At 42.5% G+C, this 26,155-nt stretch overlaps 1 protein-coding gene across 5 annotated transcripts in view; it reads right to left on the bottom strand.

Moving 5' to 3' along the window:
* Positions 1-26,155, bottom strand: part of TENM1 (teneurin transmembrane protein 1) — a 448,583-nt gene that overhangs the window by 63,588 nt on the left and 358,840 nt on the right. For 4 of the 5 annotated variants that reach the window (XM_036739968.1, XM_036739969.1, XM_036739970.1 and 1 more), the window contains 3 exons: positions 21,197-21,446; positions 17,400-17,420; positions 14,741-14,973 (listed from right to left, as the gene is read on the bottom strand). In XM_036739968.1, coding sequence (XP_036595863.1) covers positions 14,741-14,973; positions 17,400-17,420; positions 21,197-21,446 — 504 coding nt within the window. The remainder of the gene's footprint in view (positions 1-14,740; positions 14,974-17,399; positions 17,421-21,196; positions 21,447-26,155) is intronic. The other variant, XM_036739972.1, reaches the window with a different exon arrangement.

Genomic DNA, 26,155 nt, shown 5'->3' with positions numbered 1-26,155 from the left:
ACACCACTCAAAATATGATTTAAGTGATTTGCAGTCTGGTAGTATGTGATCTCTGTCAGTTTTCACCCCCTAGTCTCTCTATCAGCTGGAGGGACTCTTTTAGCAGAGAGATAAGGAAGGGGTGACACTGAAGCACTGTGATAAGGAGGGAAAGTTATATTTGCTGCTGATCTTAAATAAAAGAACAAGGGGTGAAATATAATTCCATGCTGTCTTACCTGACCCAGAGAGACCCAGGGCTTGCTTTAGGCAAAACTATGAAGCAGGAAAAGCATCACTTCAGCTTCTCCCTTCCCCCTCCCAGAGTTCCTCTTGCCAAGACTTGCTGCCTTTGGACTACATGGGCCTCCAGCTGCTGCATTTCTCTTAGGCCTGACCTTCTCATGGTATCATGCCCTATCCTCCTCCTCAGCTTACCCATCCTGTGTCCCACACCCTTAGGCCTCACCTCTGCTTTGGGAGAACGGGTGAACATGGGTTTAATAAGGAAAAGTATTGCCATAAGCCAGGGCAATGGTTCATCTGCACAAAGTGAATCTTTAGGGAACCAATGGAAGGATAGAAATAACCTCTGTCACTCTAGCAGGCCTCTAGAGACTGTTTTCTGGTTCGGAGAGTTTATACTGGCCCCTTCCCAACCCCGCCCCCCCCAACCATATCATACTTCCTCCTCTTGATAAGGCTGGCCCATCAGCATCGAGCTCATCTTGGCTTCATGTGGTTGGAAGATGGAGAAAGGGACAAAATGTAAGACTGTACATTCCCTCTCAAAGCAGCTGAGTAATGGAAGGACCCTCAGAGGTCCAGTGTGCCCAAGAGACCCCTTTACCACATTCCCTTTACCTTTGCTTGACATCTCCAATAAGAAAGAATCTGTTGCCTCTCAAGTTTGGGCACCTCTCATTGAGAACAAGCTTGTTCTGACATCAAATGTGCCTCTCAGCAAATCCTGCCCCCTGCCTCAGTTCTAGCCTCTGGGGCCAAACAGAACAAGCCTAATGCTGCTGACACATGACAATCATGTGTTCTCTGAGTATTTTCTAGGTAAAAATTCCCATTCCTTCCATCCATCTTTGCATGGCATGATCCTAAGGCCCTTCACAATCTTATTTCCCCTTCTTTTTGACTCTTTCCATCCTGAAAATGTCCTTCATAAAATGTGATATAGAAGACAGCAACATTGTCCTGTGTTCTTGACATCATTTTCTTTTCTCATTGCAGCCTGGCAAGCTCGTGGTAATCAGCTTATGGAGCTGAGAGGTCACACTGTTAGCTCATTCAGAACCTGCAACATTAGCTCCATTGTAGACCACCTACTATCTAGCCAAACCTCTTCCACCATGTACTTGTGATGTTGATTTTTTGGCACCCAAACCTAGGAACTTTACATTTATTTATATTAAATGTCATCCTATTTGATTTTGTCCAATATTCTAGCCTGTGATCTTTTCAGAGCCTCATTGTCCTCCAATGTGTTAGTTATTCGTCTGACCTTTGTGTCATCTACAGATTTAACAAGCATGCTGCCTATGCCATTTTCCAAGCTACTGATAAAAATCTTAAGCAACCCAAGGCTGAGAGCAGATCCCTGAAGCACTGCCCTAGAGACTTCCTTCCACATAAATACTTAACCATTAATGACATCCTTTTTGGGGTCAATCATTCAATCTTTTCCAAATTCACTCAATTTTATGTCTAGTCCACATCTCTCCACCTTTCCCATAAGACTAGTTAATATCTATGACTATAACATCTTATCCCCATCAGACTAAGTTAATATGTATGGAATTCTCCTGTTGTGACAGCCTAGTCAATGACAGAAAGGGAAATCCAGTTCTTCCGCTACAACCAACTGCCTGTGAGCGAGAGACACTGAACTGGACACATGGATACTCAAGGAGAGACAAAGACGAAAGGTGCCATTCTGGTTTTTTTTCCACATATTCTCAATTTTGGCTGGTCCAGACCCAGAGGTGGACCTGGATGTGACTTTATGGGAAAGGCTACCAGACAAAACTTCTAGGGGCCAGGCTATTGCTGCATGTTTTCCTGCCTTAGAATAGCATAGATGAGCCCCCAGGTTAAGGGCAAATGGCTCCTTAAGAACTCTAGGGTAATCCAGCCCTGGGTAGGGGTAAGTAAGACTTTTAATTGGACAAATGACATTTCTAAATCTAAATCTGTTGCCTCTAAATTTGATGGCTCTTAGGCATAAATGACAATTAAAATCAATAGAGAAGTATAATTCAGTTTAATAATGCATCTGTAGGATCATAAAATTCGAATGAACTAAATATAGTTTGTTTTTCCTTTCATGGATGCTCCTTGGGCCAAATCTTCATGTAACCAAGACTGCATCCCATTTAAAGTGAAGTTCGAATTCATTTGCCTTGTCTTTCTCTGGCTTCTCCCCCACAAGTAACTTGTTATTTTGGGTTTGTAGCATGTAAAAAAAAAACTTCCAAATATTGGCTGTTGATACTATCTAAGGTCAAAAGGCCTTCAACCATCATATGCATCTGCATTGGATAAATTGGTTCAAAAATGTGTTAAACTTTTATTTATGGCAGGTTAAATGGAACCAAGTCATTCCCTACAGCCACAGGAGGTCACAAGACTGATGGCAAAGCTTAACCAGTAACCCACTTCTGTGAAAAATGTACACTATTTACTCTGAAATATGACTTTCTTTAAGGGGTATGAGCCCTTAGAAGTGATTTTGCCAATGGATGCCAGTGCCTCTGGCCAACTGTGTTGAAGGGGAAGATCTTTAGCAGGCAACAGTAATTGACTGGGCTAGAGATTTGGATGTAGATTTTTTGGGGAAAGTGTTGGATTTCTGCAGGAGATAACCTTTCTTAATCTGGAATTGGGCCTCAGTGATGCCAAAGCAACCAGTGGGAAAAACTGAAAAAACAACGACTTAAGTCATTTTGACATCATGGTGGCCTGGAAGCCATGCAAATGAAATTCAACCAGATACTCCTAGAATATGTGCATGTGTCTTTCTAAGTAGATGATGCCCTAAATAATGGGTCTCAATCATTTAAATTCTGGGGCCACCTCATGCCTCTTGTTAGAGAAGCAGTGATAGGGTAGTGGAAGGAGTGCTCGCTTAATTCCCCTTTGAGTGAATAATCATTCACTTAATTCACTTCATTGGGAAATGAATGGAAAGTCACAAGACTCAGAATGTTACATCTGGAAGAGAGCTTAGGCATAATCTTGTCCAACTTCTCTCACCCTAACCTCTTGTTCCATTTGACAGAAGAGGAATCTGAAGTCCAAACAAAGAGAAAAAAATGACCCACACATAGTCATAAAGTTCCTTAGTGGGAGAGCTAGGACTAGAATGAATATATCTAGATTCTTAGTTCAGTGAAATTTTTGTCAACACAAATCTTAATGCACTAATCGTACCTTCTCCTATCTATTATGCTCACAAAACCTGAATCGTATGCATGACTCATAAGAGAAGTAGATTGCCACTCAAGGGCCATCGAAGTTTATGACTCATTCCCCATTTGGGCCTGAAATTTGGTGTTGTCCACACCTTTGTCAAGCCAGGGCCCAATTGGCACAGGCCTGGTTGAGGCAATCTGTGTTTGTTGTGAAGCAATATGGCTTCCTTACCTATAGTCTAGGTATTAACTTGCCCTGCTTAACACTGAAACCAATTTGTTATTAAAGATGGAAGCAAAAATCAAGATACAACCCTTGGTGAAGTTCAAGGGAACCAGAGTGAGTCACAGAAGAATCTCATCCTGGTTAGTCACTTCCTCTTTGTATTGACTTTTTAAAAACATGCAATCGGCTTGTCGCAAATTTGAGTTCCTGTCCCCACCTTGCACCATTTTAAATTTTGCTTAAGGACTTGATTACCCATCATATGACTCATTAGTTTGAAGGCAAGGTGCAGTAAAAATAATATACAGAACCTAAGTTTCAACTTCATCATTCAGGCATGTTTTAAAAGCATCCTTCAAAGTCAATTCGATCTCAGATACAATGCCAAGGATTAGTACTTGGGCAAATCTTTCCCCTGCCCCATTACACTGAAGCACTGAGGAGTACAGCAGCAAGTGGATTTAAAATCAAAGGGTGTAAAGTTGGCTTTGTCTTGAGAAAGGTCTATATGGAAGGGCCCAGAGGCTCCTGGTGGGCATTCAATTGAGATTTTTTTTGGATCTTTCCTTTTTTCTGAGAAAAAACCAAACCAAGTATGGGTTTATTGAAAAGGTTCAGGGCAGGAGGGCAGTTCAGAGCTTTTTTGGTTTTAAACCAGGCTGGTGAGGATGATAATTGCAAAATCTTCCAACACATGCAATAAGCTTTCTTACACAGGTTTATTTAACTAATTAATTACTAAACCTGCACAGCTGTAAGCACAGTGGGAAATAAGTGGGAAACAAGAAACCCAAGCAAAAAGCGCCTTCCTTTCTGCAAACGGAACACATGGCCTCGAAGTTGTTTTCCCAAGGTGGTATCTTTCCTATCCATTCCCTTCTCTCCATTTTCACAACCAGCACCTGGGTCATAACCTTTCGCCTAGACTACTGCAGGAATGTTCTGATTAGTTTTTCAGCCTCAAATCTCTCCCCACTCCAATCCATCCTCCACATAGCTGCCAAAGTGATTTTCCTAAAGCACACGTCATCCCTGTGTTCTGTAAAGTCCAGTGGCTCCCTATTACTTCTAGGATCAATTAGAAGTTCCTCTACCTGGCTTCAAACTATCTTTCTAAGCTTATTAATAAATTATTCTCCTTGACCCACTCTGTAATTCAGACAAACTGGCTTTTTTACTTTTCTTCCCCCAGGATTCTCTTTCATATTTGTCCTCTCATGTCTGGAAAGCACTCCCTCCTCATTTCCACTGCTTAGAATAGTAGGTAAGGTAGGTAGGACTTATTACCTTGTGAGACCTTAGGCAACTCACTTACCTCCCTAGGTCTCAGTTTACTCATCTATAAAATGAAGGCATTGGACTAGATGGCCTCTGTGGTCCCTCCTGATCCTAGATCCATGAACCTATGACTCTAAGCAGTGGAAAGAAAGCTCATTGCATGTATTGGAAGGATCAGGAAAGGCCTCATGGAGGAGACCATGCCCCTCGGGCCACCCCACTCCAAATTACTTTGTATATATTATTTCCCTTGTTATAATGTAATCTTGAGGCCTGGAATTATTTAATTTTCGTCTCTGTATGATCAGTACCTAGCACAGAGCCTGGTGACACATGGGATGCTGAAGAAATCCTTATTGATTGATTGTGGAATGTGTTCTCTTGGAAGCCAATGACATTAAACATACCTTCAATCACGGTTAAATGAAACCACGAGAAGCTACAGTGACTTGCATGATGTCATACAAAGAAACAGTGACTGGCATCACCAATAGTCAATTGGAAAAGAAAACCCAGGCTCCCTAAACTCAGTTTTTACCACCCGTCTCTTCCTTTCTCAAAGAGAATCTTATGACCTGGCATCTATTGTTGGCTGTTTTTTTAAATCCCATTCAGTAATTTATTTCCAACTTAGGAGAAATGATCTCAAAAGCAAATTTTATTCATCCTATTTTTAGAATTGATTCTGAAGGTAAATTAGTTGTCTTTCAGATTAGCATTTGTTTGACTTACCTTGCATAATTAGGGTTGGGTTGGAGAGCCTGTCCATAACTGCAATATGCTGATTGTTAAAGGCCTATAACCACCTCTTGTTCCTAATCTAGAAAGGGTACTCCCTAGATGTACATTTCCATTTCCTACTGATCTATAGTTTTTCTTTATTAGCTATCAGGTGAAAGCAAAAAATCAAGCCTCCCCTTAAAGTAATCCATTAAGCATTTGTAGGGCTCCAAGGAAGAAGAAGGAGAGCTCACTGAAGAGCCCACGTGTCTGGGAATTGTAAAGCAACAAGCATACAGTAAAGGAATTTGCAGTAGACCTCAAAGAAGCAATTAGCAAGTAGTGATACTTTCCCATCCATCTGTACTCAGCATTTTAATGACTTCTTGCATGTTTTTTCCTTCTGCTGTGGAAGCTTCTACAAATGGTCCACAGCACGAGAAGCTCGTTCACTGATTTATGGCTAGAAGTGAGGCCTGACTTCATGATGGCAGGTGGGATGATGACCACAGCTCAACCACTTGGCATGCACATTGGCATATGGAGACCCACGCATCTCTAAAAGTTCAGATCCTGTGCCTCCTTCCATAGAAGAAGACTGAGGTGCCTCCATGAGCCATTCTTGCTTAATCTCATTCCTCTTGGATTTTTACCCACTGTCACTTCCAAGATGGTCATTTTGGGCAAATCCCTGTACCACTCTGGGCTTCACTCTCCTTTGTAAAATTAAAAGGATGGACTAGATGATCACCATTCCAGCTCCAAGCAGTCTTAACCCACAAACATTTCAAAAGTACCTACTAAGCACCATGGACTGTAGCAGCCACTAGAGATACAATGACGACAAAAGTGAACAATCCTTGCCCTCAAGGAGCTTACAGGGGAGAGTGCATGTAATGTATCCAGGTAGATAAAATACAGATATAAAATGATTCTGAGAGAGGAAGGCACTAGCAGCAATGGGGATTGGGAAAGTCCTCAGGAATATGCCAGCACTTGAGTTAAGCCTGGAAGGAGAGCAGGGTGTATATTCCAGGCATGGGGTCAGCCAAAGTACAGAAGTGTGGAAATAGAAGTGTCATGTAGGAAGAGCAGTAGGAAGGCCAGTCTGGCTGGGCTGGATGGTGTGTAAGGGAGTAATAGGTCAACGTGTTTGGACAAGCCGAATGAGGATTTAAATGCCAAAGAGAGGAGGTAAAATTTGATTATCAAGGCAATAAGGAAGCCCCTGGAGTTTATTAGACAGGAGAAGTATATGGTTTGACTTGCTCTTTAGGCAAGTCACTGTAGAGGATGTGTGGAGGATGGATTTGGGGGAGAGACTTGAGGCAAGGAGGTCAGATTGGAGGCTATTTCAAGAGTCCAAAAAAGAGGTGATGAGGGCTTCAGCTAGGCTGGTGGCTATTGGATAGGGAGGAGGGTACATGCAGATGTCGGAGATGTTAAGGAGGTCGAAATGACAAGTTCTAGCAACTTATTGGATATGTGGGGAGAGTGAGAGTGGACAGTCAAGGATTGCGATTCTAAGGCTGTGAACCTGAGTAAGTGGACAGATGGTGGTGATTTCAGAAGAGCAAGACAAGTTTGGAAGAAAGGAGAGTTGAAGTACTTCTACTTTGGACATGTTGATTTAGAGGTACCTGTGGAATATTTAGTTCAAAATGTTCCCAGAAGAAAACAGACACTAATGCACTGTTGGTGGAGTTGTGAACTGATTCAACCATTATTTAGAGCAATTTGGAACTATGCTCAAATATTTATAGCAGCTCTTTTCTGGTGGCAAAGAATTGGAAATTGAGGGGATGCCCATCAATTGGGAAGTGGCTGAATAAGTTGTATATGATTGTGATGAAATAATATTGTGATGTAAGAAATAATGAGCTAGATGCTCTAAGAAAACCCTGGAGAGAATTATGTGAACTGATGAAGAAGAACATCATACACAGTAATAGCAATACTGTAAGATGATCAAGTGTGAATGACTTAGCTATTCTCAGCAATACAATGATCAAAGACGACTCTGATAGACTTATCATGAAAAGTGGTGTCCATCCCCAGAAAAAGAACTGATGAAGTCTGAATACAGCTCAAAGCATGCTTTTTACTTGATTTTTCTTTGGGTTTTTATTTTAGTCTATGTTTTCTTTTACAACAGGACTCATATGGAAATATGTTTTGCATTATTACACATGTATAACCTGCATCAAAGTGCTTGCCTTCTCAATGGGGGGTTGGGGAGGGAGGGAGAGAATTTGGAACTCAATTTTAAACATGAATGTTGAGAGTTGTTTTTACATGTAATTGGGGGAAAATAAAATATTAAACAAACAAAATGTTCCCAGAAGATGAAAGTAACTCCATAAACCCAGGTAGAGCCTCAGAGAAAAGAATGTTCTGTCCACAAGGACTACAAGAATACCTGGAAGAAATGAGATGAGTTACAAACGGAATATCTCAGGAGGAGCAAATGGCAAAGAAAATTCTTCCCTTTGAACACATAGAGATAAACTTTACCCAAGACTGAACTCTCTGAAAATGAGAATGGGTCAAACAGAAATCGACAACTTGATGAAACAGCAAGAAATATGAAAATCAAAAGACTGGGAAAAAACCTGAAGAAAATTTCAGGAATATTAAATCGAAAACAACTGAGCTGGGAAACAGATCAAGAAGAGATAATCTAAGAACCATAAGGACTGCAGTTTAGGAGAGAGACTAAAGCTGGATCAAGGAATCATCTTCATAAAAATGAGACAAATTCATGTGAGGTGATAAAGTACAAAGGGGGAATGTGATCCTTTGAATTCCCTCTGTAGTTCCATACCGATCTTGATCAAACTATTATATACTGATTTGCATTCAGTCTCATTTCCCATCTTTTCTGTCCAAGTATATCATGGGGGGGCAGGAACCACGTCTTCTTACATGTATAACATTTGCTTGATAGACATGTGTTGATGCTGAACTCTTGGCTAACTCTGAGAGAGGTCAAGAATTTTCTACTACTGTCACTTTCAGTCAAATCACTCAGGGCTCTTTTGTAGTGGAAAGAGCATTTTGGATTAAGAGTCAGGACTCCAAACCTGTGACCTTGGGATCTCAATTATTGAGAGATCTGCTAGAGTTCTTTCTGTGCCCACTTTAAGGAAGCTTATAATTTTGTGTCTTAATAATTTCACCCTTCAAAAGGTAGAGAGGGAGGGGCAGCTAGGTGGTACAGTGGATAGAGTACCAGCCTTGGAGTCAGGAAGACCTGAGTTCAAATCTGGCCTCAGACATTTGACACTTACTAGCAGTGTGACCTGGGGCAAGTCACTTAACCCCGACTGCCTTGCAAAAAAAAAAGGTAGAGGGGATGATGAAGAGAACTTCTCCTTTGGAGCTCTTCATTAACAAGGGAAAACTGGTTCCTGAGGTGGAAGTGATGGGAACTTGGGTGGGGGAAGAAAGTAATCACTTCATTTTCTATAGAGAAGATGCAAGTTGGGTACAGTCTAGATATTGGGAGAGAAGATTTCAAAGGGTTCAGAGAAAAGATAGGAACTTGGGGCTATGGGTTTGAAGGGAGAGCTAAACTAGGAAGAGTGGGAAGGTCTCAAAAATGAAATTCTGAAGATACAAAAAGAATCCCTTCTTCTGAAGGAGGAAAAGAAGGCATCATCCAAAGGGATGATATGAATGTAGAAGGAAGACATGCACAGAAGATGGAAGCAAGGTCAGGGGGCTGAGGGTGGAAGGGAAGGAGTTGAAGATAAAAGTTTGGTGCCATCCTGGGCATGAAGGGCGATTAAAAGAAGAGCATCCATACCATTAAAGCACAGAATGAGCCGAGGCTGGAAAGGAAAGCAGAGACTAACTCAAAACGGAAAAGGTGTGGGTCAAGAAAGGAAAGGTATGCTGCCTAGGGTGGATGGGCTGATGACAATGGATTACACAGAAAGCAGAGCTAATCAAGGCTTAAATTGCTTCTTTTTTCTTCTTTGACTAGAATGGAGAGAACAAAAATGATCAGCAGGGCATTTATACTCAAGGTGAGTTCAAGTCACCAGGCCCAGAAGAATCCTAAGATCCTGAAGTAACTGGCAAATGTGACTGCTGAGCAACTGTCAATGTTGTTTGAAAAGATCACAGAGAATGGAAGAACAGCTGTAAGACCCAGGAAGTGGAAGTGTTTGCCTACTAAAAAAAAACCAAACAACTTTCACTTCTCTTCGTATCTCTAGCACTTAGCACAGTACCTGGCACATAGTAAGAGCTCAATAAACACTTGTTGATAGTGTTAATAAAGGTAAAGTTTTACATCTGGTTAAAAACCCCAGCGACTCTGCGAATACAAGATGAAGGAGGTAAAAAGTGGTCATATGATCACTGAAGTAGAGTTTGAAGGGACCTTAGCAATCTTCTGGTCCAGATCCCTCATTCTACAGATAAGAAAACTGAGTTGAGGAACTAAGGGCCTGAGCAGATCTCAAATTAGGGTCAGTTGGCTGGAGCTTTGCCCTAAGGTATGGAAGTTAGAGCAACAGTGTCAAACTCAAATAGAAACATTAATCTAGTACATAAGGGTCCCTGCAGGCTACATAAGGACTTTATTTTAAAATGGAATGTTATCTATGTTTTATAATACTTTGATTTACTCTGTTCAGTTTTTTCCCAATTATGTTTTAAAATCTGGTTCAGGCTGCACTCTGCACCGAATGTTTGACACCTGTGATTTAGCAGATGCCAGCAGCATTGTCATAGAGTGCCCTTCCTCCCAGTGATGAGGGCTAGGAGAGATACAGGAATCCCAAGACTGGAGTTCCCAGGGAGGGGCCATCTGGAGTCTCAAGCATTCTTTAAGTCAAGATGGCAAAGATTTATTGTTATAATTTTCAGTGGGCAAGAGTTCTTAGGGAACCTGCAACCTTATAGGGGTACAGTTAAAGTTTATATAGGTTAACTATAGTAAAACATGCCAAATATGCTAACTAGGTGATTTAGGGCAGGATTAGGGAGTGGTTAAGGAGTGGTCAGTTCTTAAAGGAACATGTATTTTGTATCTACTGTGCAGGTATCTTACCCAGAATTCACTGGGAAATAGCCCAAAGTGGGGCCACAGGGAGGTCTGGCTTTAGGCCTGAAATGTCACTAAGTCAACTAACAGGGCTTACTGGGAAATATCCAGGCTGCTCCCATCAATGTCTAGTTAGACAAGATAAACGTAAGGGAGTATACGTATATCTAAGTCTAAGATACACATAATGAGGAGTCTGGACACATATGATAGTTCAGTGAGTAGTAAATATCTCTATGAGCCAGTACACAGCCAGTTCGGCCAGTACGCAGCCAGTTCAAACTAATAAATTCTATGGGTGCAGCTGGCTACTGTATCAGGAAGAGAGATAAGTGTTTTGCTAGGGCATACTGTTCTGTTTTGCAAGGGCATGCCACCCTTGGGCTGGAGAGAAACTGCCTGAGACAGTGTTTTGAGGCTAGGGGGAGATGTGATTTTGGAACTGGGGTCCAAGCATAGGCACCCAAGCACTCCATCACCAGCACTGGTGGCAGACTCCTCCAGCGGCATACCTCCTTCTCCCCTCAGCAGCAAACAAAACCCCTTATGTGCTGTGATCTTCTTCCTGCGCTGGCCACCCTGGAATCCCATCCTTATCTCCCAACCCAGAAGTGGTCAACTGCAGCACTTAACAGAGAGTTCTATAGCAAAGGTAGTAATGAGTTCCCAACCAAGTGTTTGCTGCTATGTAGACATGGTTTGGCTCTCCATATCTTTACCATTGTGGCTCTTAAAGTAGAACAAAGAACTGATAAGAGACCAAGGGAACCTGGACATCATAAAGCTACCATAGAGGAGGACAGCTTACAGGTTGGACCAGAAAAGTGGAGGGATTCTTTTTCCTTGAGGAGCTTTGAGCATAGAAGAGATGACCACTCATTGGGTATGTGAAGGTGGATATTTCTTGGTGTAATCAGTCGGACCAGATGGATGCTCACTGAGGTCCCTGCCAACTCAAAGATTCTGTGATTCTTGGGGAAAATGTCCTTACTCTCAGGGACTAAAATCCTGGAATGGATAATCAAGAGAGGTTGTGGGGCCTAGAGACCTTTCAGAAGGGAACAGTTCCTCGTCTTACCTGGGTGATTCAGCCCCCACCAATTTTTGAATTTTATGAAGTATATTAAGTGGCAAAAAAATAGATGATGAGAAACACATGCCTCCCTATGCCATGAGGTACAACTCTGTTTAATATCCACTTTAATAGAAGGAGAAACTCTCATTACTAAGGCCTTGCCAGCTCAGGTAAATCCTGACCATCAGAACTCTCATAGCTGTTCCCAGTGTCCCAAAGCTGAGACTCCCCCAGCTTTCTAATTTTTATAGAGAAGCTGAACTTTGTCTAATCTCCATGGGAGAAGGGAAGGGGAAGTGCTTCAATGATGTCAAGCCCAACGGGGGTCTGCTTACTCTCCAGAGCATCTTTAGAGTCAGGCAGGGGAGCCAGGCCTGTTTACATCAGGGGCCCTGGCCTGAGCAGGTCCCTGGAAAGGCAGTGAGGATAAAGATGATGCCCTGCCTCCAAGTGGCAATGCAAGAAAAGTGTTACGTTTCAAAATTTAAATTTCACAACGTGCCACCATTTGCTGGGCCATGCATCTCCTTAGAGGGGGAAAAAACTTATCCCCATTAAACTTACGAAAAGATCACACTGAAAAATAGACTCTAGTGACCTTGCTGTGCCCCCTTGTGTGAGGGGCTCTGTACCATGCTGTGGGGTACAAAGAGGCAGCCAACGGAGCTCAGTGGCAGCTTCAGTCGGGAGACCTGGGGCCAGCCCAGCCATGCCTCCCCCTACCTGAATGACTCTGAGTAAGGAACTATCCCTTTCTTGATCTCAGCTTACTCTTGACAGCATGAGGCTAGGTGACCATAATAACAATAAAAACTAGCATTTACATAAGGCTTGAAGGTTTGCAAAGTGCTTTACACACATCATCTCATTTTATCCTCACAACAACCCTGGGAGGCAGGTATTATAATTGTTCCCAGTTGAGGAAACCGAGGCAGATAGAGGTTAAGTGGCTTGTCCAGGGTCACAGAGCTAATAAGTATCTGAGGCAGGGTTTAAACTTAGGTCTTTCTGAGTCCAGGCCCAGTGCTCCATCCACTGTGCCACCTAGATGGTGCCAAGATAGGTGATTTCTAAGGTTCCTTCCAACTCGATGGTGCCATGACCTTTCTCTCAGGGTGGTAGTGAGGCTTACATCAGCTAATGGCTATAAAGGGCCTATCACCACCCTCATATTTCCCTCCTCATCAGTCACAGCTTCTGCCCCCAAGGAGTTTACAATCTAGCTGGGGAGATGAAACAACCAGATAATAATAGGGAACATACTATCTAACTTTCTATCTAACTTTCCGTGGGAGGGCAGGCACTGCAGCTGGGAAAGAAATTCAAGAAGGGAAAAGCCATTGGATTGAGCTTAATGGAAAACGTGGGCCTTAAGGAAAAGTGCAAGATTTAAATTCTGAAAGGAAATGGGATTTCATTCTGACATTGCAAATGTCAAATGGTGAGAAAGGGAACATCTGACATTCGATATAAATAAGAGCTGGATTTTGGAAGGGGTGGAGCTGTGATTTCATCATGTGGGGAAGTTCCTAGGGTGGAAACTCTAAGTCTCAGAGAGTCTGCTGGGGGCAATGAGGGATTAAAAGGTTTGCCTGAGGTCTCCCAGTTAGTATATTTCAGAGGCGTGACTTGAAGCCAGGTCTTCCAATGTTGAAGGCCAGGCCTCTATCCTCTATAACATGCTGCTACTCAGGATCTTCATAAGGCCGGCTAGAGTCAATTATATTTTTTTAATGTGTTCAAAAGATAAGCAAGACGAGGTCCAGAGGAGAACACTTCAATAATGAAGGGGAGAGGGAAGATGCTATGAGGGTGGAATAAAAAGGACTCTTCAGATGAGAAAGACAAAGGTTAAGAGAGGATGTGACTGAAATCTATGATTACAAAAGGGAAGGAGATGGAGAACCCTGACTTGGCCACAAAATCCTGCACTTAAGAATAAGGGGATTCCCTCTGAAGCTTCAGAGAGGTCAATTTCAAATATGAAAAAAGCAAAGTCCTACTGTACATAGCAGGGAGCCAACTTTTAGAACTTATCTCTGAGGTGGTACGATATAGATTATAAATAGTTTCGAGAAGGATTTAGGTAAACACACTGATGACAGATCTATTCCATGATAGTGAGGTAAGTTATGGATGCTGAAGGGAATATTCTTATCCTCCTCATTTTATTACCTATTGTCTGGCCATCTTCTCCACAGCCTCCCATGTCCCAACACGACTACATTGCCACCCACACCAGAAACCAGTCTCAGAGGTGCTGAACCTAGTAGGGGCCATCAACTTGTTTCTTAATGTTTTGGTAACTGTATTACAATACAATCAATTTCCTTATCTTTTGCATGCTATTTTATGCAGTTAAAAACATTCTGAGAAGGGGTCTACAAGCTTCCCCAAACTGCCAAAAGGATCTAAGGACACACAAAAATGGTTAATACCCTTGGCCTAGAGGACCCGTTTCTCTGAGTAGTGACTGCCTCTCCCAAATGCTCTTTCAGCAAAGTCCCAGCCACCGGAGACACTTGGTTCCCAACTTCCTAGTCATCTCCTTCATAGACTTGATGAGTGCCTTGGGCTTACCTTTCTCCCCCTCCCCACCACACACCACCAGTTCTGGAACCACAACCATAACTGAATTAACTCTGGATAGGGTATGACCTGGCTCACCAAGCTTACAACTGTACAGACCAAAGTGCTCCTCCTTAGCCACCTTGCTCCATCTGTGTGTGGTTTCTCCCGTTAGAATGTAAGTACCTTGACGGCAAGGACTTCCTTACTTGTATCTGTATTCTAAGGGCTTAGTATAGTGCTTGACACCTAGTAAGTGCTTAATAAATGCTTTTTATTCATTCATTCACTGAGGCAGAAATAAAGGCCCACCATAGCTTTTCTCAATGTCAGAGGCACAGATGGGACAGACCGGAGGTCTGATCCAGAGTGATCATTCTTGTGCTTTCATGAAATCTAATTGGCTACTTTCTCACCTCTGGGGCTGTTGAGTGAAGCTTCTGATGCTCTCCCTCCATCTCCACAGTGACTCTGGTCAAAGGGAAGGCACTGATCGCCTGTTCCCGCCACTATGTCAAAATTTTTCGCCAGATCTTTGGTTTCTCCAAGAGATCTCAACCTGTAGACTCTTCTCGTATTTGTGTCTGATAGGTAAAGGGCTTCAGATACTGGGTCCACAGCTAGATAGTACTTGTGAGCAGGACTTGTGCTAAGGAGAAGCAAAGCAAAGCTTTATGAAGTCATCTGTCCTGTGCCTCTCCTCCCTTTCCCTGCCCGGCCCCGGCCCCCAGCCCCTCTGATCTTGGTCAAAAACAGAACAATTCTTGACTCTCTGAACATCCATCTTGTACCAAGAGGATGAGCCAGAGTTACCATTAGTAGGTTCCACACTTGGGGTGGTTTTTCTTTGTTTGTTTGTTTATTTTTTACCCCTAGTAGGGAAGAGATTAAAAGAGATTGCACACTCCTATTAAATCACCTTTTTCCAGTTCACTAGAAAGCAAGCCAGACTAAGAAAGATGGTATATTCATTTAGGTCTCATCTACTTACTCAAAGAAAAGAGAGGGGCAAGAGCCAAACATGCAATTAAGCATGCCTTGGCATCCCTTTCTATGAACTAGAATATCCTACTATCATTTGATGTCTTCCTTGCTGCCTGTCCCCCAAATATATATTCATGGATAATAATGTGGAGATAGGAGGCTTGTAGATTCAGGGCTGGAAGAAAACTGCTGGGCAAATTGGTGCTGAATCCAGGGGCAGCTTCCAGCTCTGGGACCAGCAGAAGAGGTATTGTGATGAAAGTGGAAAGGCTCCCAGTAGGTCCCTAAATTGGCTTGGCAGTCACAGCAAATATCACATTGTGAAAGCAAAGATGGCTTGGTGAGGGGTATGCAAAACTTTACATTTAGTTGATGTTTCCTCTTCCCAAACCTCCGGTCTACTAACATCCTTCCAGGATGATGAAGAGGCTGTGACCCCACCTGAAAGTAGCCTTCATTGCTTTGATAATGACTTTGTACAAGTTTCAACAGAGTTAAATGAATCATGCTTTGTTTAGGAAGATTCTATAGGCCCTTTCTCCAAGGGAAATGGTACTTGCACAAAAGCACTTTGGAATGTATTACCTTCATCCATTATTAAATATCCCTACCATGCCTGTGAGGGAAGTTTGAATGATCATTCTCCCCAAACCTCAGTTGAGGGCACCCAATGACAAGTAGGTGGTAAAGGAGTGTGTGTGCCAGGGTTGCTAACGCGTCAGAGGCTAGGCCAAGATGAAGAGTCAGCTGAAGAAAGTTTGTGTGTACAATTTCCACTGGGGAGGTTCTCCAAATTGGCACTGAGACAATGAAATAGCCCTGAATGCCAAAGTAAAACCTCATGGATGCCATTTTCTTGGCCACTGATGGACTCTACGAAATCAAAATTAGCAAATTCAGAGTTGATGTAGTTCCGCAAAGAGGCTGTATGCTGATTCTCATGTGGGCCTGGGAGCTTGGGGATGGGACTGACCTTTGGAGAATGGGCCAACGTCCATAGAAAAGACATCCAGAAAACACACTGGGCACCAGACACAGTGGCCTTCAGCCTTTGTAATAACTGGAGAGTGTGGAAGAGCCTTTCTCTAACCTCGCTGTTAGATTTGAGGGCACCTGAATGTTAGATATACGTTCGGTCCAGGCCCAGGAATCTAGCAAAGAATACTTCATTCATGCTAGTTTCAATCACACAGCTTATTAAACGGGCAATTAATGCTTATAATTAGTGTCGTGTAACATTTTTCTAGCAAGCAACCTGACAACCAAGGAAACAATCTGGCTTTCAGGCAGTGGCATTGCACAAATGTAACCCGAATGAAAAAAAAAACATTCTCAATGCCATGTGGTGAAAAATTTGCACTCAGGAGTGAACAAATTCCATGTTTTCTTTTGTGATTGCTGCTAGTTTAGGAGGGTTTTGACATGTGCAATGCACAAACACACCGATCACAAGTAATGATTATTGAGACTAATCGTAGGTCTATGGCATTCCACATTTGCCCATTACACCTTTGTGGAGCAAAAAATATCAGAGAATCCCAAAGTCTGAGAGTGAGACAGTACCTTAGTGGCCAGCTAGTCTCACCCATATGGGAATGGAATCCCTACTACAATGGACCCGAGAAAAAGTCATCCAGACTTAGCTTAAATACCCCTAAGGAGTGGGAACCATGCCCAAAGCCCCAGCATTGCACTGAAGCAGATGAAACCTCCACTATGCTTCTCTTAAACTACCCACTAGGTCATTCGTTATACTGTATCTATCCCTGCCCAAAGCTTGGAAAGTACCAAGTCCATTTTTACTTCCAGAAGGTGGGATCACCTATGGCTAGAGCTCCAGGACCTGTAAAGACGACCCTGCTTTCATGTGATGTACTCATTTTCAAGGTTTCATTTTCTCCTCTGTATTTTCTGATGCCAAACTTTCTCGAAGTTCCTCCAACAAAGCTTCACTTAGTAGAGCCCTCTTTACTTACCGGGGTTACGACATCAAATTTCACAGTATTTCTGTCAATTTATTTAAAAAGGAAAAACTATCTGTTAGAACATTCTGAAAAACTGGCATCTAAGCGGCAACCAGGATTTACTCACCTGTGTCTGGTATCTCTGTTTCTAATGGGTACAGATGATCCAGGAGCAGCCAGCCAAAAGAAAAGGGCGAGAAAAAAGTCAGTATTACTGAGCAAGTCAAATGAAGGCCAATATTCACCTGCCCAGCCAGAGATATTCTGTCAAAAGTCTCTGGATTCAAGGATGTGGGAGTGTGCCTTGTGACTCCGATATGCTGATTTCCCTGAGGCCAGGTGAGTAGAGCTGCCTACTGGGTAAAAGATGGAAGGCTGGAGTCTTCAGCTATGTTACAGAGGCAGAGATGACCCACCAAAGGTCAGTCCTTTTGGTCCCCTAGTTCTATAGGCACAACCAGGCATGAACAAAACAGACTAAAGAAGCAGGGGGTTCCAGGGCTGGTATGGACCTGGCATCCTTCTGGGTACGTACTCCACTGGGAAATGGAAAAGATGGACTGGATTATGCAAAGGAGCCTAGAAAAGCTCAGTGTGGCCACAGTTAGGTACGGGGGCTTCATTTACATGGAGGATCTTCAGGCCATTCACCTGGCCTGTTGGGCAGCATGTGAGTATAGAACAGAGAAAGCAGGTGTAGGCACCGCCTGAGGTTTGGTTTGGCAGAGGGATGAGGGAGTGAGGAATTCAAAGGGGACATGGTCACCTGTAGTATCAAGACGGTGAAGAGGGGAAAGTGAGGCCAGAGCACAGGTGAAGTGGGAGCAGAGAAGGAACCGTAGGCCCCAGTGAGGCTACAAACAAGGGTTAGGGGGAACAAGATTGAGGTAAAGAAGGGAGACCAAGGGGTTAGAAGACAAAGGGCAAGAATAGGCAACTTCTAAATGTAACCTTTAAATGAGGAGAAGTGTTTGCCTGAGAAAACTCTTCCTAATTTTTGTTTTAAATAAGCTTCTCTACAGAGTTCTACTCCTTTTAATTTGAAAATTCATTCCCTTATGAGAGTCTGAATAGGATCAGAGAGGTATGAGAGTAAAATGCCAAACATCTTGACAAAAACCTAGAAACAGAAAAAACCATGGTGATTTGATATCCAATATTTGCTTAGTAATTCTCATATTTACAAAATTTTTCTTTCAGTCTTCATCCTGATATTTGGCATCCTACTACCAAAACCTAGGTCTCCTAAGGGTTTCAGGAAGAAGGCCAACTGTTTTCAGACCCAATTTATTTCTAAATCTGGGAATAGAATCACGTTGATCTGCCTGTAAGTTTTTCTGAAAAGAAGTTTGCCTAACCACCACTAAAGCCCTCCTCCAGCCTCACCGTGGTCTGGAGGTGACCTGATCCTACATTCTTAAAGGTTATGTCAGCTGGGCAGAAGCTTTGGAAGATCCTACATAGCCATATAAAGGCTTTGAGTATGCCAGTCATCTGAAAGACAACCTAGCTAAGTCAGAGATTCATCACTACACTGGCTAGAAGGTGCTCAATTTTTCCTTCAGAGCAATTCTTGAGGACATTTGATGAAGCCATAGAGAACTTAATGTCTGTGCCAGCTGAGGCGGCATCCACGCCAACACAAGCACAGGTTGTTGCCCAAAGCAGGGCAGCTACAAAGCAGGTGAGCTACTGTCCCACTGCTGGGAAAGCCTCTTCCTATGCCCCCACTGCTCTTGCAGGGGCCAGGGCTTTCCAGAAGTGGAAGAAACAGCATTTTGCAAACTGTTGCTTTTCTTGGACTTACTTGATCTGTCCTGAGCTTGAACTTATCTCTGTAGCCTATTTCTTATTAGCAGAGGGATTTAACAACTTTCTTTCTTATGGTAACATTTGTAATATAATTAAGAAATTTATTAAAATTGGAGTGAATTAATGTGAACAAAGGGATGGGGTCTTGAGACTGGAAGATTTCCTCAGCCAAGCAAGAAGGAATAACTCAGGTTGGGAGAAAGTGGATGGACAGGTGCCAAAGCAAACATAACAATCAGGAAAATTATATATACAAAAAATATTCCTAACGTACTTAAGGGTATATGTGCGTGTGTGTGTGTGTGTGTGTGTGTGTGTGTGTGTGTGTGTGTACATGTGTCTGTATGTGTACATAAGCATAGACAAGTAGTTGAGTGGTAACTGAAAATAAGCCAAAGCTTGTTCAGTGCTTTGAATGACCTTTTACAGTGCCCTCTGTTATCACTAGTTGCTCAGTAAATGTTGACTGACTTCATACTTTCCTTGTTCCAGGCCTAATTTCTTGTCATTATTCCTCAGGCTGTGCGGTAGGAAAACATAGGAAGGCCAGATAATTCCTTCCTCATTGGAGGTGAGATATGGGGCAGCCACCATTTTATGAGGCAGTCCATTAGATGGTACCAGAAGCTTCTGGGATACATTAGAACTATTCTATTCAGTTGTCCAAAGCATCAGAGAAAGCTGCCACCAGGACTGTGCAAACAGTATCCTCACCCCAATCCTAAATGAGGCACACATTTGTGTCCTGCAGAGCCAGCATGGGATCACAGGAGCTGGAAGGGACCTCAGAGGTTGGCTAGTCTCATCACCTCGTTTTAAGGATGAGGAAACTGAGCTCCAGAAGGTGAAGCAGCTTGCCCAATGTCATAGAGGTAGTAAGCATCAGAGGTGAGATTTGAAGCCAGGTTTCCTGACTCTGATTTTAACTGTATCATGCTAATTATTTATCTACTGATTTGTGGGCTGGGAGATGTTTAACAGGTACAAATTCTCTTAAAATATATTGAAATATTATATACATAAAGACACCCATGGGGAGGAGGTGAATGTGTCAGATAGTATATTCTTGTCCTGCAACTTTACCTAGGGCTTCATTCCAATACGTATTTTCCCAGTATCCTGCCTACTCTATGTAATGGGAATAGTTCTTAGTTCCGTATACTTGCCTGCTTATTCACTTCAGAGAAACAAGACATTCCTACATGTTAAATCTGTTCAGTGTCCCTTGCTTTAAAGTTTGGACACTAGTTGGGGGAAGTCATGTCATCTATTTAGGCCATGGACAGACTTCATAACCCTTCCCCCCCCCAGTTGTTATTCTTGCATACCTGAATCATTAGGTTCCTGTCCAAATTCCCAAGGACCTATAACTGTATAGGGAATGATCATCTGTGTGGAAGGATCTCTCTCCCTTAACTCTGGGGAACTACAGCATATTAAGGTCATGAGAGCAGTCTGAAAAACTGGAGAGGTCAGCTAGTAGATGAGGCATCCATTCTCCCACATTAATTAATTTTTCCCCCTTTATTTCCTCCATCTTTGCTGACTCAATTAATTGTAATCCTCAGAGTGGACATGTGGGAATGGAAGCAACAGACATCACCTTGTCTCCCCTCCATTCAAAATGCTGGAAAGTTCAAAGCAAGTTCGTGGAGGAGGGAAACCTATTGGAAATGGCACTGTCCATGGGGATGTGTTTTTTTCTCCTGTACATAAGTGACAGGAACTTCTATCTCTGCACTATGGCCTTCTTCATGATGCTGCATCCCAGCTGTTGGAACTTATGGCAGTGCAATTAGCAGAAAACTTAAAGCCAGAGAGAAGGCGTGGCAGAATCTATCTTTTATTGGAGTGTCCAATTGGTAGCAGTCTGTATCCTCAAATTTGGATTAGGTAACACACGTATGCAGCTCTTCTTTTGTCTTTTTTGGTATGGCTGCTGACTCACTACTAATGCACCTGTTTAGAAAGCAGTTGCTGCTGAATAAAGGGTAAATTGCATGGGATGGGCCATGAATTCCATAATAATACACTAAAACTCAGTCTGAGTTACCTTATATCTGCTAACACACTTATCCATAGGCCAAAGCAAAGAAATCTGGGATAACTTACCTTAATTCCAAAATACTGATGGAATTTCCTGATGGAAATATTCTCCTTACAAAATTGAAGTCCCCAATATAAACACTGCCATCAGGGCCAGATGCTAAGGCAACTGGAGCAAAAAGTTTATTGTTGTGGGCTAGGCCATTGCAACTGGTGCAGGCAACACTTCTCTGGTGCCCATTTCCCATGATGGTTGCGATGACTGGAGGCTGCTGGGAAATGAACATGTTTTCTCCATTCCCTTTATGCACAATTCCTAGACAGAACAACAAAAAGGGAGGGGGATTAGATCCTCTATCATGCTGTAGCCCTGGCGACTTTCTGTTCTCTTCGACATAATCTGAGCTAGAGAAAAGTCTTGGGGATGGCCTATGAGATCTGAGTTCTAGTCTCATCTTATTACTGCTTGGCAGTATGTGTGAGGCAAACTAATTTACAGTCTCTCATGCTTCGGTTTATTTTGGTGCCCCTCCTGCCTCAAGTAAGATATTTCTGTAGCTGTAAATTATGCCCCTCTATTTTAAGGCTATTTCTAGTTAGGCTGAAAAAAGTATAGCTGGACACATCACAGCCAACTAATGATGATTTCCCCATCCATTTTATACTGCACGTTCCTCAAACTGATCTATGATCTCATCAATTCAGATGGTCCTTCCAATAGAGCTCAACCCATCCTTACCTGCCTATCCTGTGTGACTTTTGCCCATGCTGTCCCATAGGTTCACCACAGGGAACCCATTTAATATGTTGGAGGTCTTCCTCTCTTTCTTCTAATATCACAAGAGTACTAGTGGAACACTTAGGCTGTCCACTTGTCATCCCTCATCTTCACCACATAACCTGGACATATTCTTTTTCATTCCTCCATTTCCCTGGTGACATGCTTTAGTCTGTTCTTTTTGGAAGCTCCTTACTGGTCACATGGCAGAGCATGCTTTCACCTATTGTTTATCTGTGCATTGTCATATAATACTGGTTAAATATTGCTATGTAGAGATTATCTGAGGCTAATTTTTCCTCTCTAACTGGTTTTCTCCTGATACCTAACACACTGGGCTACCTTCCTTCTTTACACAACTTGAGCAGAGGCAGAAAACTCACTCGAATGACCATCCTAGCAAAATATCAGGAAAGGGCCTTGCCACTGTTGCTGCAAAAATCTATCTATCCATCTATATATCACCAGGGCATCCTGTCTGCCTTTCCACAATGTAGACAGGGCCCGCCATGCATATTCTGTATCTTGCGATTCACTGTCAGGGATACTGATGATATTTACCAAAATATTGGTTACCACTTTTGAGGGCTCTTCTCCTTCCTAAGGTCTCCAGTTCCAAAGATATCAAGAACTCTGGAGCAGGTGAAGGTGAAATGTCCAGGATGTGGAAACACATTCAAGTATATTAGACCAGAGTGACTGCCAGGAATTGAGGGAGCACTTAACTTCTGAGCGGTCGTATCTACCACTCTCCCCCAGCCCCACTCACTTTACTGGCCCACTAGTATTACTCTCTCTAAGTACTCTGAGAAATGCTTCCCTCAATTTTCCCAGCACGTGACTCTCGACTCCAGAGTCCCACAATAGAAAGTATCGATTTCTCAGAGACAGTAATATTGCCAGCCCAAATAAATAAGAGAATAAAACATGCACAACAATGTGACATCAACATTATGGAACAGAGTCGGAAGCTGCCTTCCAGGAAACTGAAATCCCATTCATCCCTCATCTCTTAGACTTCAGATCCCACTCTTTCCCTTCCCCCTCCCTCCTTGAGGCTTCTTTTTTGAAGGCAGCTTGTGCTTGAGGTGGAACTTTTTTCTTCACTTTGTTAATGAGTGTGACTTGGTAGTATAGTCATTTCTTAGAATTTGGAATATTTAATTAAGGAAGATGAATAGAGCAGTGCTCCATGCTCCCAGGACAACATTTACTTTGAAAATTGACTGTGTACTCCAATGAGGATGAGCCAGGCTGCAGTGTGTGGAAACAGGGCTGACCAGACAACAGTGGCATTGAAAGGAACTCTTCCCATCATTAATAAGTGACCCTCCCACCAATGAGACCATAAATGTAGAAACCGCTGTGAAGCATGTCAAGTATTTCAGCAATACACTGTAGGGCACGGCATTCAAAAATCTTTCCAATTATTGGCTTAGAAACCACAGATGGGGTATTAACATCTATTTTCTCAGGTAGCTCTCATACGAGTGTGCGTGTGGATGTGTGTATCAGTATAATGGTATACTTAACAATTACCTTCAAAATGACATGTTATTACTAGACTCCTGGCAATTTGAAAAACTAAAGATGGCTATGCTAAAGCATTCCTTTAAGTCTGCAATTCTAAAACTCCCCCTTTCCATTAGACAGCCCAGCACTCCATCAAAGAAGAAGAATGATTAAAGGAAATAAAACATAAGGCAATGTGCTTTCTGATTACATCTCAACAATTTCGGTCTTGCTTTCATGCAAGGAGCTGAAGTGCCGATGTACTGAAATTACCATTCCTGTTTAAAGCTGGAGCAATCCGAGCAGAAATGGGCAAGCCCCTTTTGTATTGCATTGGAAAAAATAGATCATTTTGAAGGTTGTTTTTGTTGTTTGGAGAATCTGTTTAACCTTCCATTATACAACAGTGGGGCAGGCGATCTAGCAACGATGATTTAACACCAGTTCTTCTGCAAGAGGCTGCTTTAGAAATATTGTGTTTATGTTCCTGGAACTCTTGATCAATTACCAGTGCCCCCTTTCCATTTTATTCCACCATCAATGCTCATTTTGAAAACAGAAGCAAGTGATCCTGAAACTTAGCACACGATATTTATGGGAAAGGCCAAATTTCTGCTATGCTTTGGGCATCACGGAATCAGCAAAGAAAGCTCACAGGCTCAGGCCTGTTGGAGTCTGGGAGCAGGGCACTGTGCGTTTACTCCTCCAACTTCTCCCTCCCATTATGAAAAAATTAAGTCAGTTGGACACTAAGGCACGGCTAAGCACTTGGCCAAACCCTCCTACTTCTCTACTTAGAACTTGGGAAGTTTATAAAGAAGTTTGAAATGAAAATTTCCCTCAGAAGCCAGTGGGTGGAGCTTTATGCTGATTTTAGAGAAGGCACCATTTTTCAAACTTATGAATGAGGGCCACAGTCCATATTTCTCTCAGGAGATGACTGAGGGGACAGAAAAACAAGCTGGGAGATATGCCAGGGTAATCAATGGAAATGCCCGTTCCTGCCCCATGGCAAAAATCGCTTGGTTGACAGAAGCTACTGCTTTATTTCTGAGGCTGAGGCGTTCGAGAAGATTGTTTATTCATCTTCAAGAGATGGCAATCCACAATCAGCAAGTGCCCTGGACAGCTTCCTCCTGCTCAATCATGTTCAGAACACACACCAATCATTGTTAACACACATCTGGCAGCCAACATTAGGGAGCGGATTTGCTATGATAGCATATGGCAACCAGTGACCTGGCTCTATGATGGGTAAGCAATGTTGACTCTTAGTGTCTAATAACTTCAAAGACCTGAGTTCATCTAAGAGGGACAGTTTATTTTGAAAGCTATTTTGTATTGTGCAATATGAGTACCTAGTGTGTGCCGTGCCCCAGTCCCCAGACATATTCAACGAAAGTAGATAGCATGTGTGTGTTTATATATGTATGTATGTATATATATATATATATACATATATACATATATATATATGTAAGTATGTATATACACACAATATATTTCAAACTATTCCTCTACAGCCAACAGCTAATTTTCAGGAAGATATAGTTGCTACAAGTGGGTATGACAAATGGTCTGGAAATGCTGCCTATTGGAAACCACACATTGAATAAGGGATTTGGAGCCAAAGTAAAACAGAAGAATTGAAGGACAGCAGGCATCCACTCTAATTAAAGTGTCTTTTTAACCAGTAAGACAAAATTGGGGGGAGGATAGACTTGTTTCTAATCTGCTATCTGTCTTGGATCGAAAAGAAGCAGCTGCCCAAAGAACAAGCTTCTCCCTTTCCTTCCCCCCTCTTCTGTGCCCCCCCCCCCCACCAAGGAATCAGAGCAGGAGAATTTGGACTTTCCTCCTGCCTTAATCAGTTAGCAAAGGCCAGCTGACCTGAGGGGAAAATATCATTGCTTTCCAAATTGGTCTTTCTAAAGCAGCTCTTTTGGATTTATCATTCCTACTTAGAAAACAGTTTTTGTGGGTGGGATTTAGATTAGCAAAGCACCTCAGGAGAGGTGTTTGTGTCCAAGGTCACACCAAAAGGCAATGGCTGAGCTGGCTCTAGGCCTGCTTCCTGGCATTCTGATGGGCTTTTTGACCAGCATGGGGGCTTCAGATGTAATGATAAAATGAACAAATGCTCCCTTTTGAAAAGCTGGCCAATGTGAGGCTTCTGACTTAGAATAAACCCTGAGAAATAACTTGGCACCGATGAATGAAAAACTAATTAATGGTGAATTAGCATGGAAGGAACAAATTCATGCAAGTCAGGAGGGCCCCAAAGCCAACTTTTCTCAATCATTTCCTTCTGTCCCGAACTTGGAAGGTGGTGAATAGTAAACCATAAGAGGATACCGACCAGGGAGCTCACAGCTGGAGATGGGCTTGATTGAGGTCAGTTCCGTCTTTTGTGTTTAATGTCAAGGACAAGCATGTGGAAAAGACAACCCATATGAGCCAAGAAAAGTGGGCGAGAAAGAAATGGTTTCTGAAAATGTCAAACTATTTCCAATCAAAGCAAAAAACCTAATAATTTAATAAGTGACACATGCCCTTTCATATTTGTACTATTTAAACTCTAGCTCTACTTTTGACAACAGAAAAAGAAAAAGCTGACATTTTCATTGGATCTTGTAGTCCCATTCAGTTATGAGACCTGGTAGTCCTTGTGATCTTTGCCCAATACACTTTATGAAAGATGGAAATGAATTTTGGACTCTTCTTTGAAAAAGGAG

Source organism: Trichosurus vulpecula, chromosome X (assembly GCF_011100635.1).
Source record: "Trichosurus vulpecula isolate mTriVul1 chromosome X, mTriVul1.pri, whole genome shotgun sequence".
Lineage (NCBI taxonomy): Eukaryota > Metazoa > Chordata > Mammalia > Diprotodontia > Phalangeridae > Trichosurus > Trichosurus vulpecula.
This window is presented reverse-complemented; position numbering and strand designations above follow the sequence as displayed.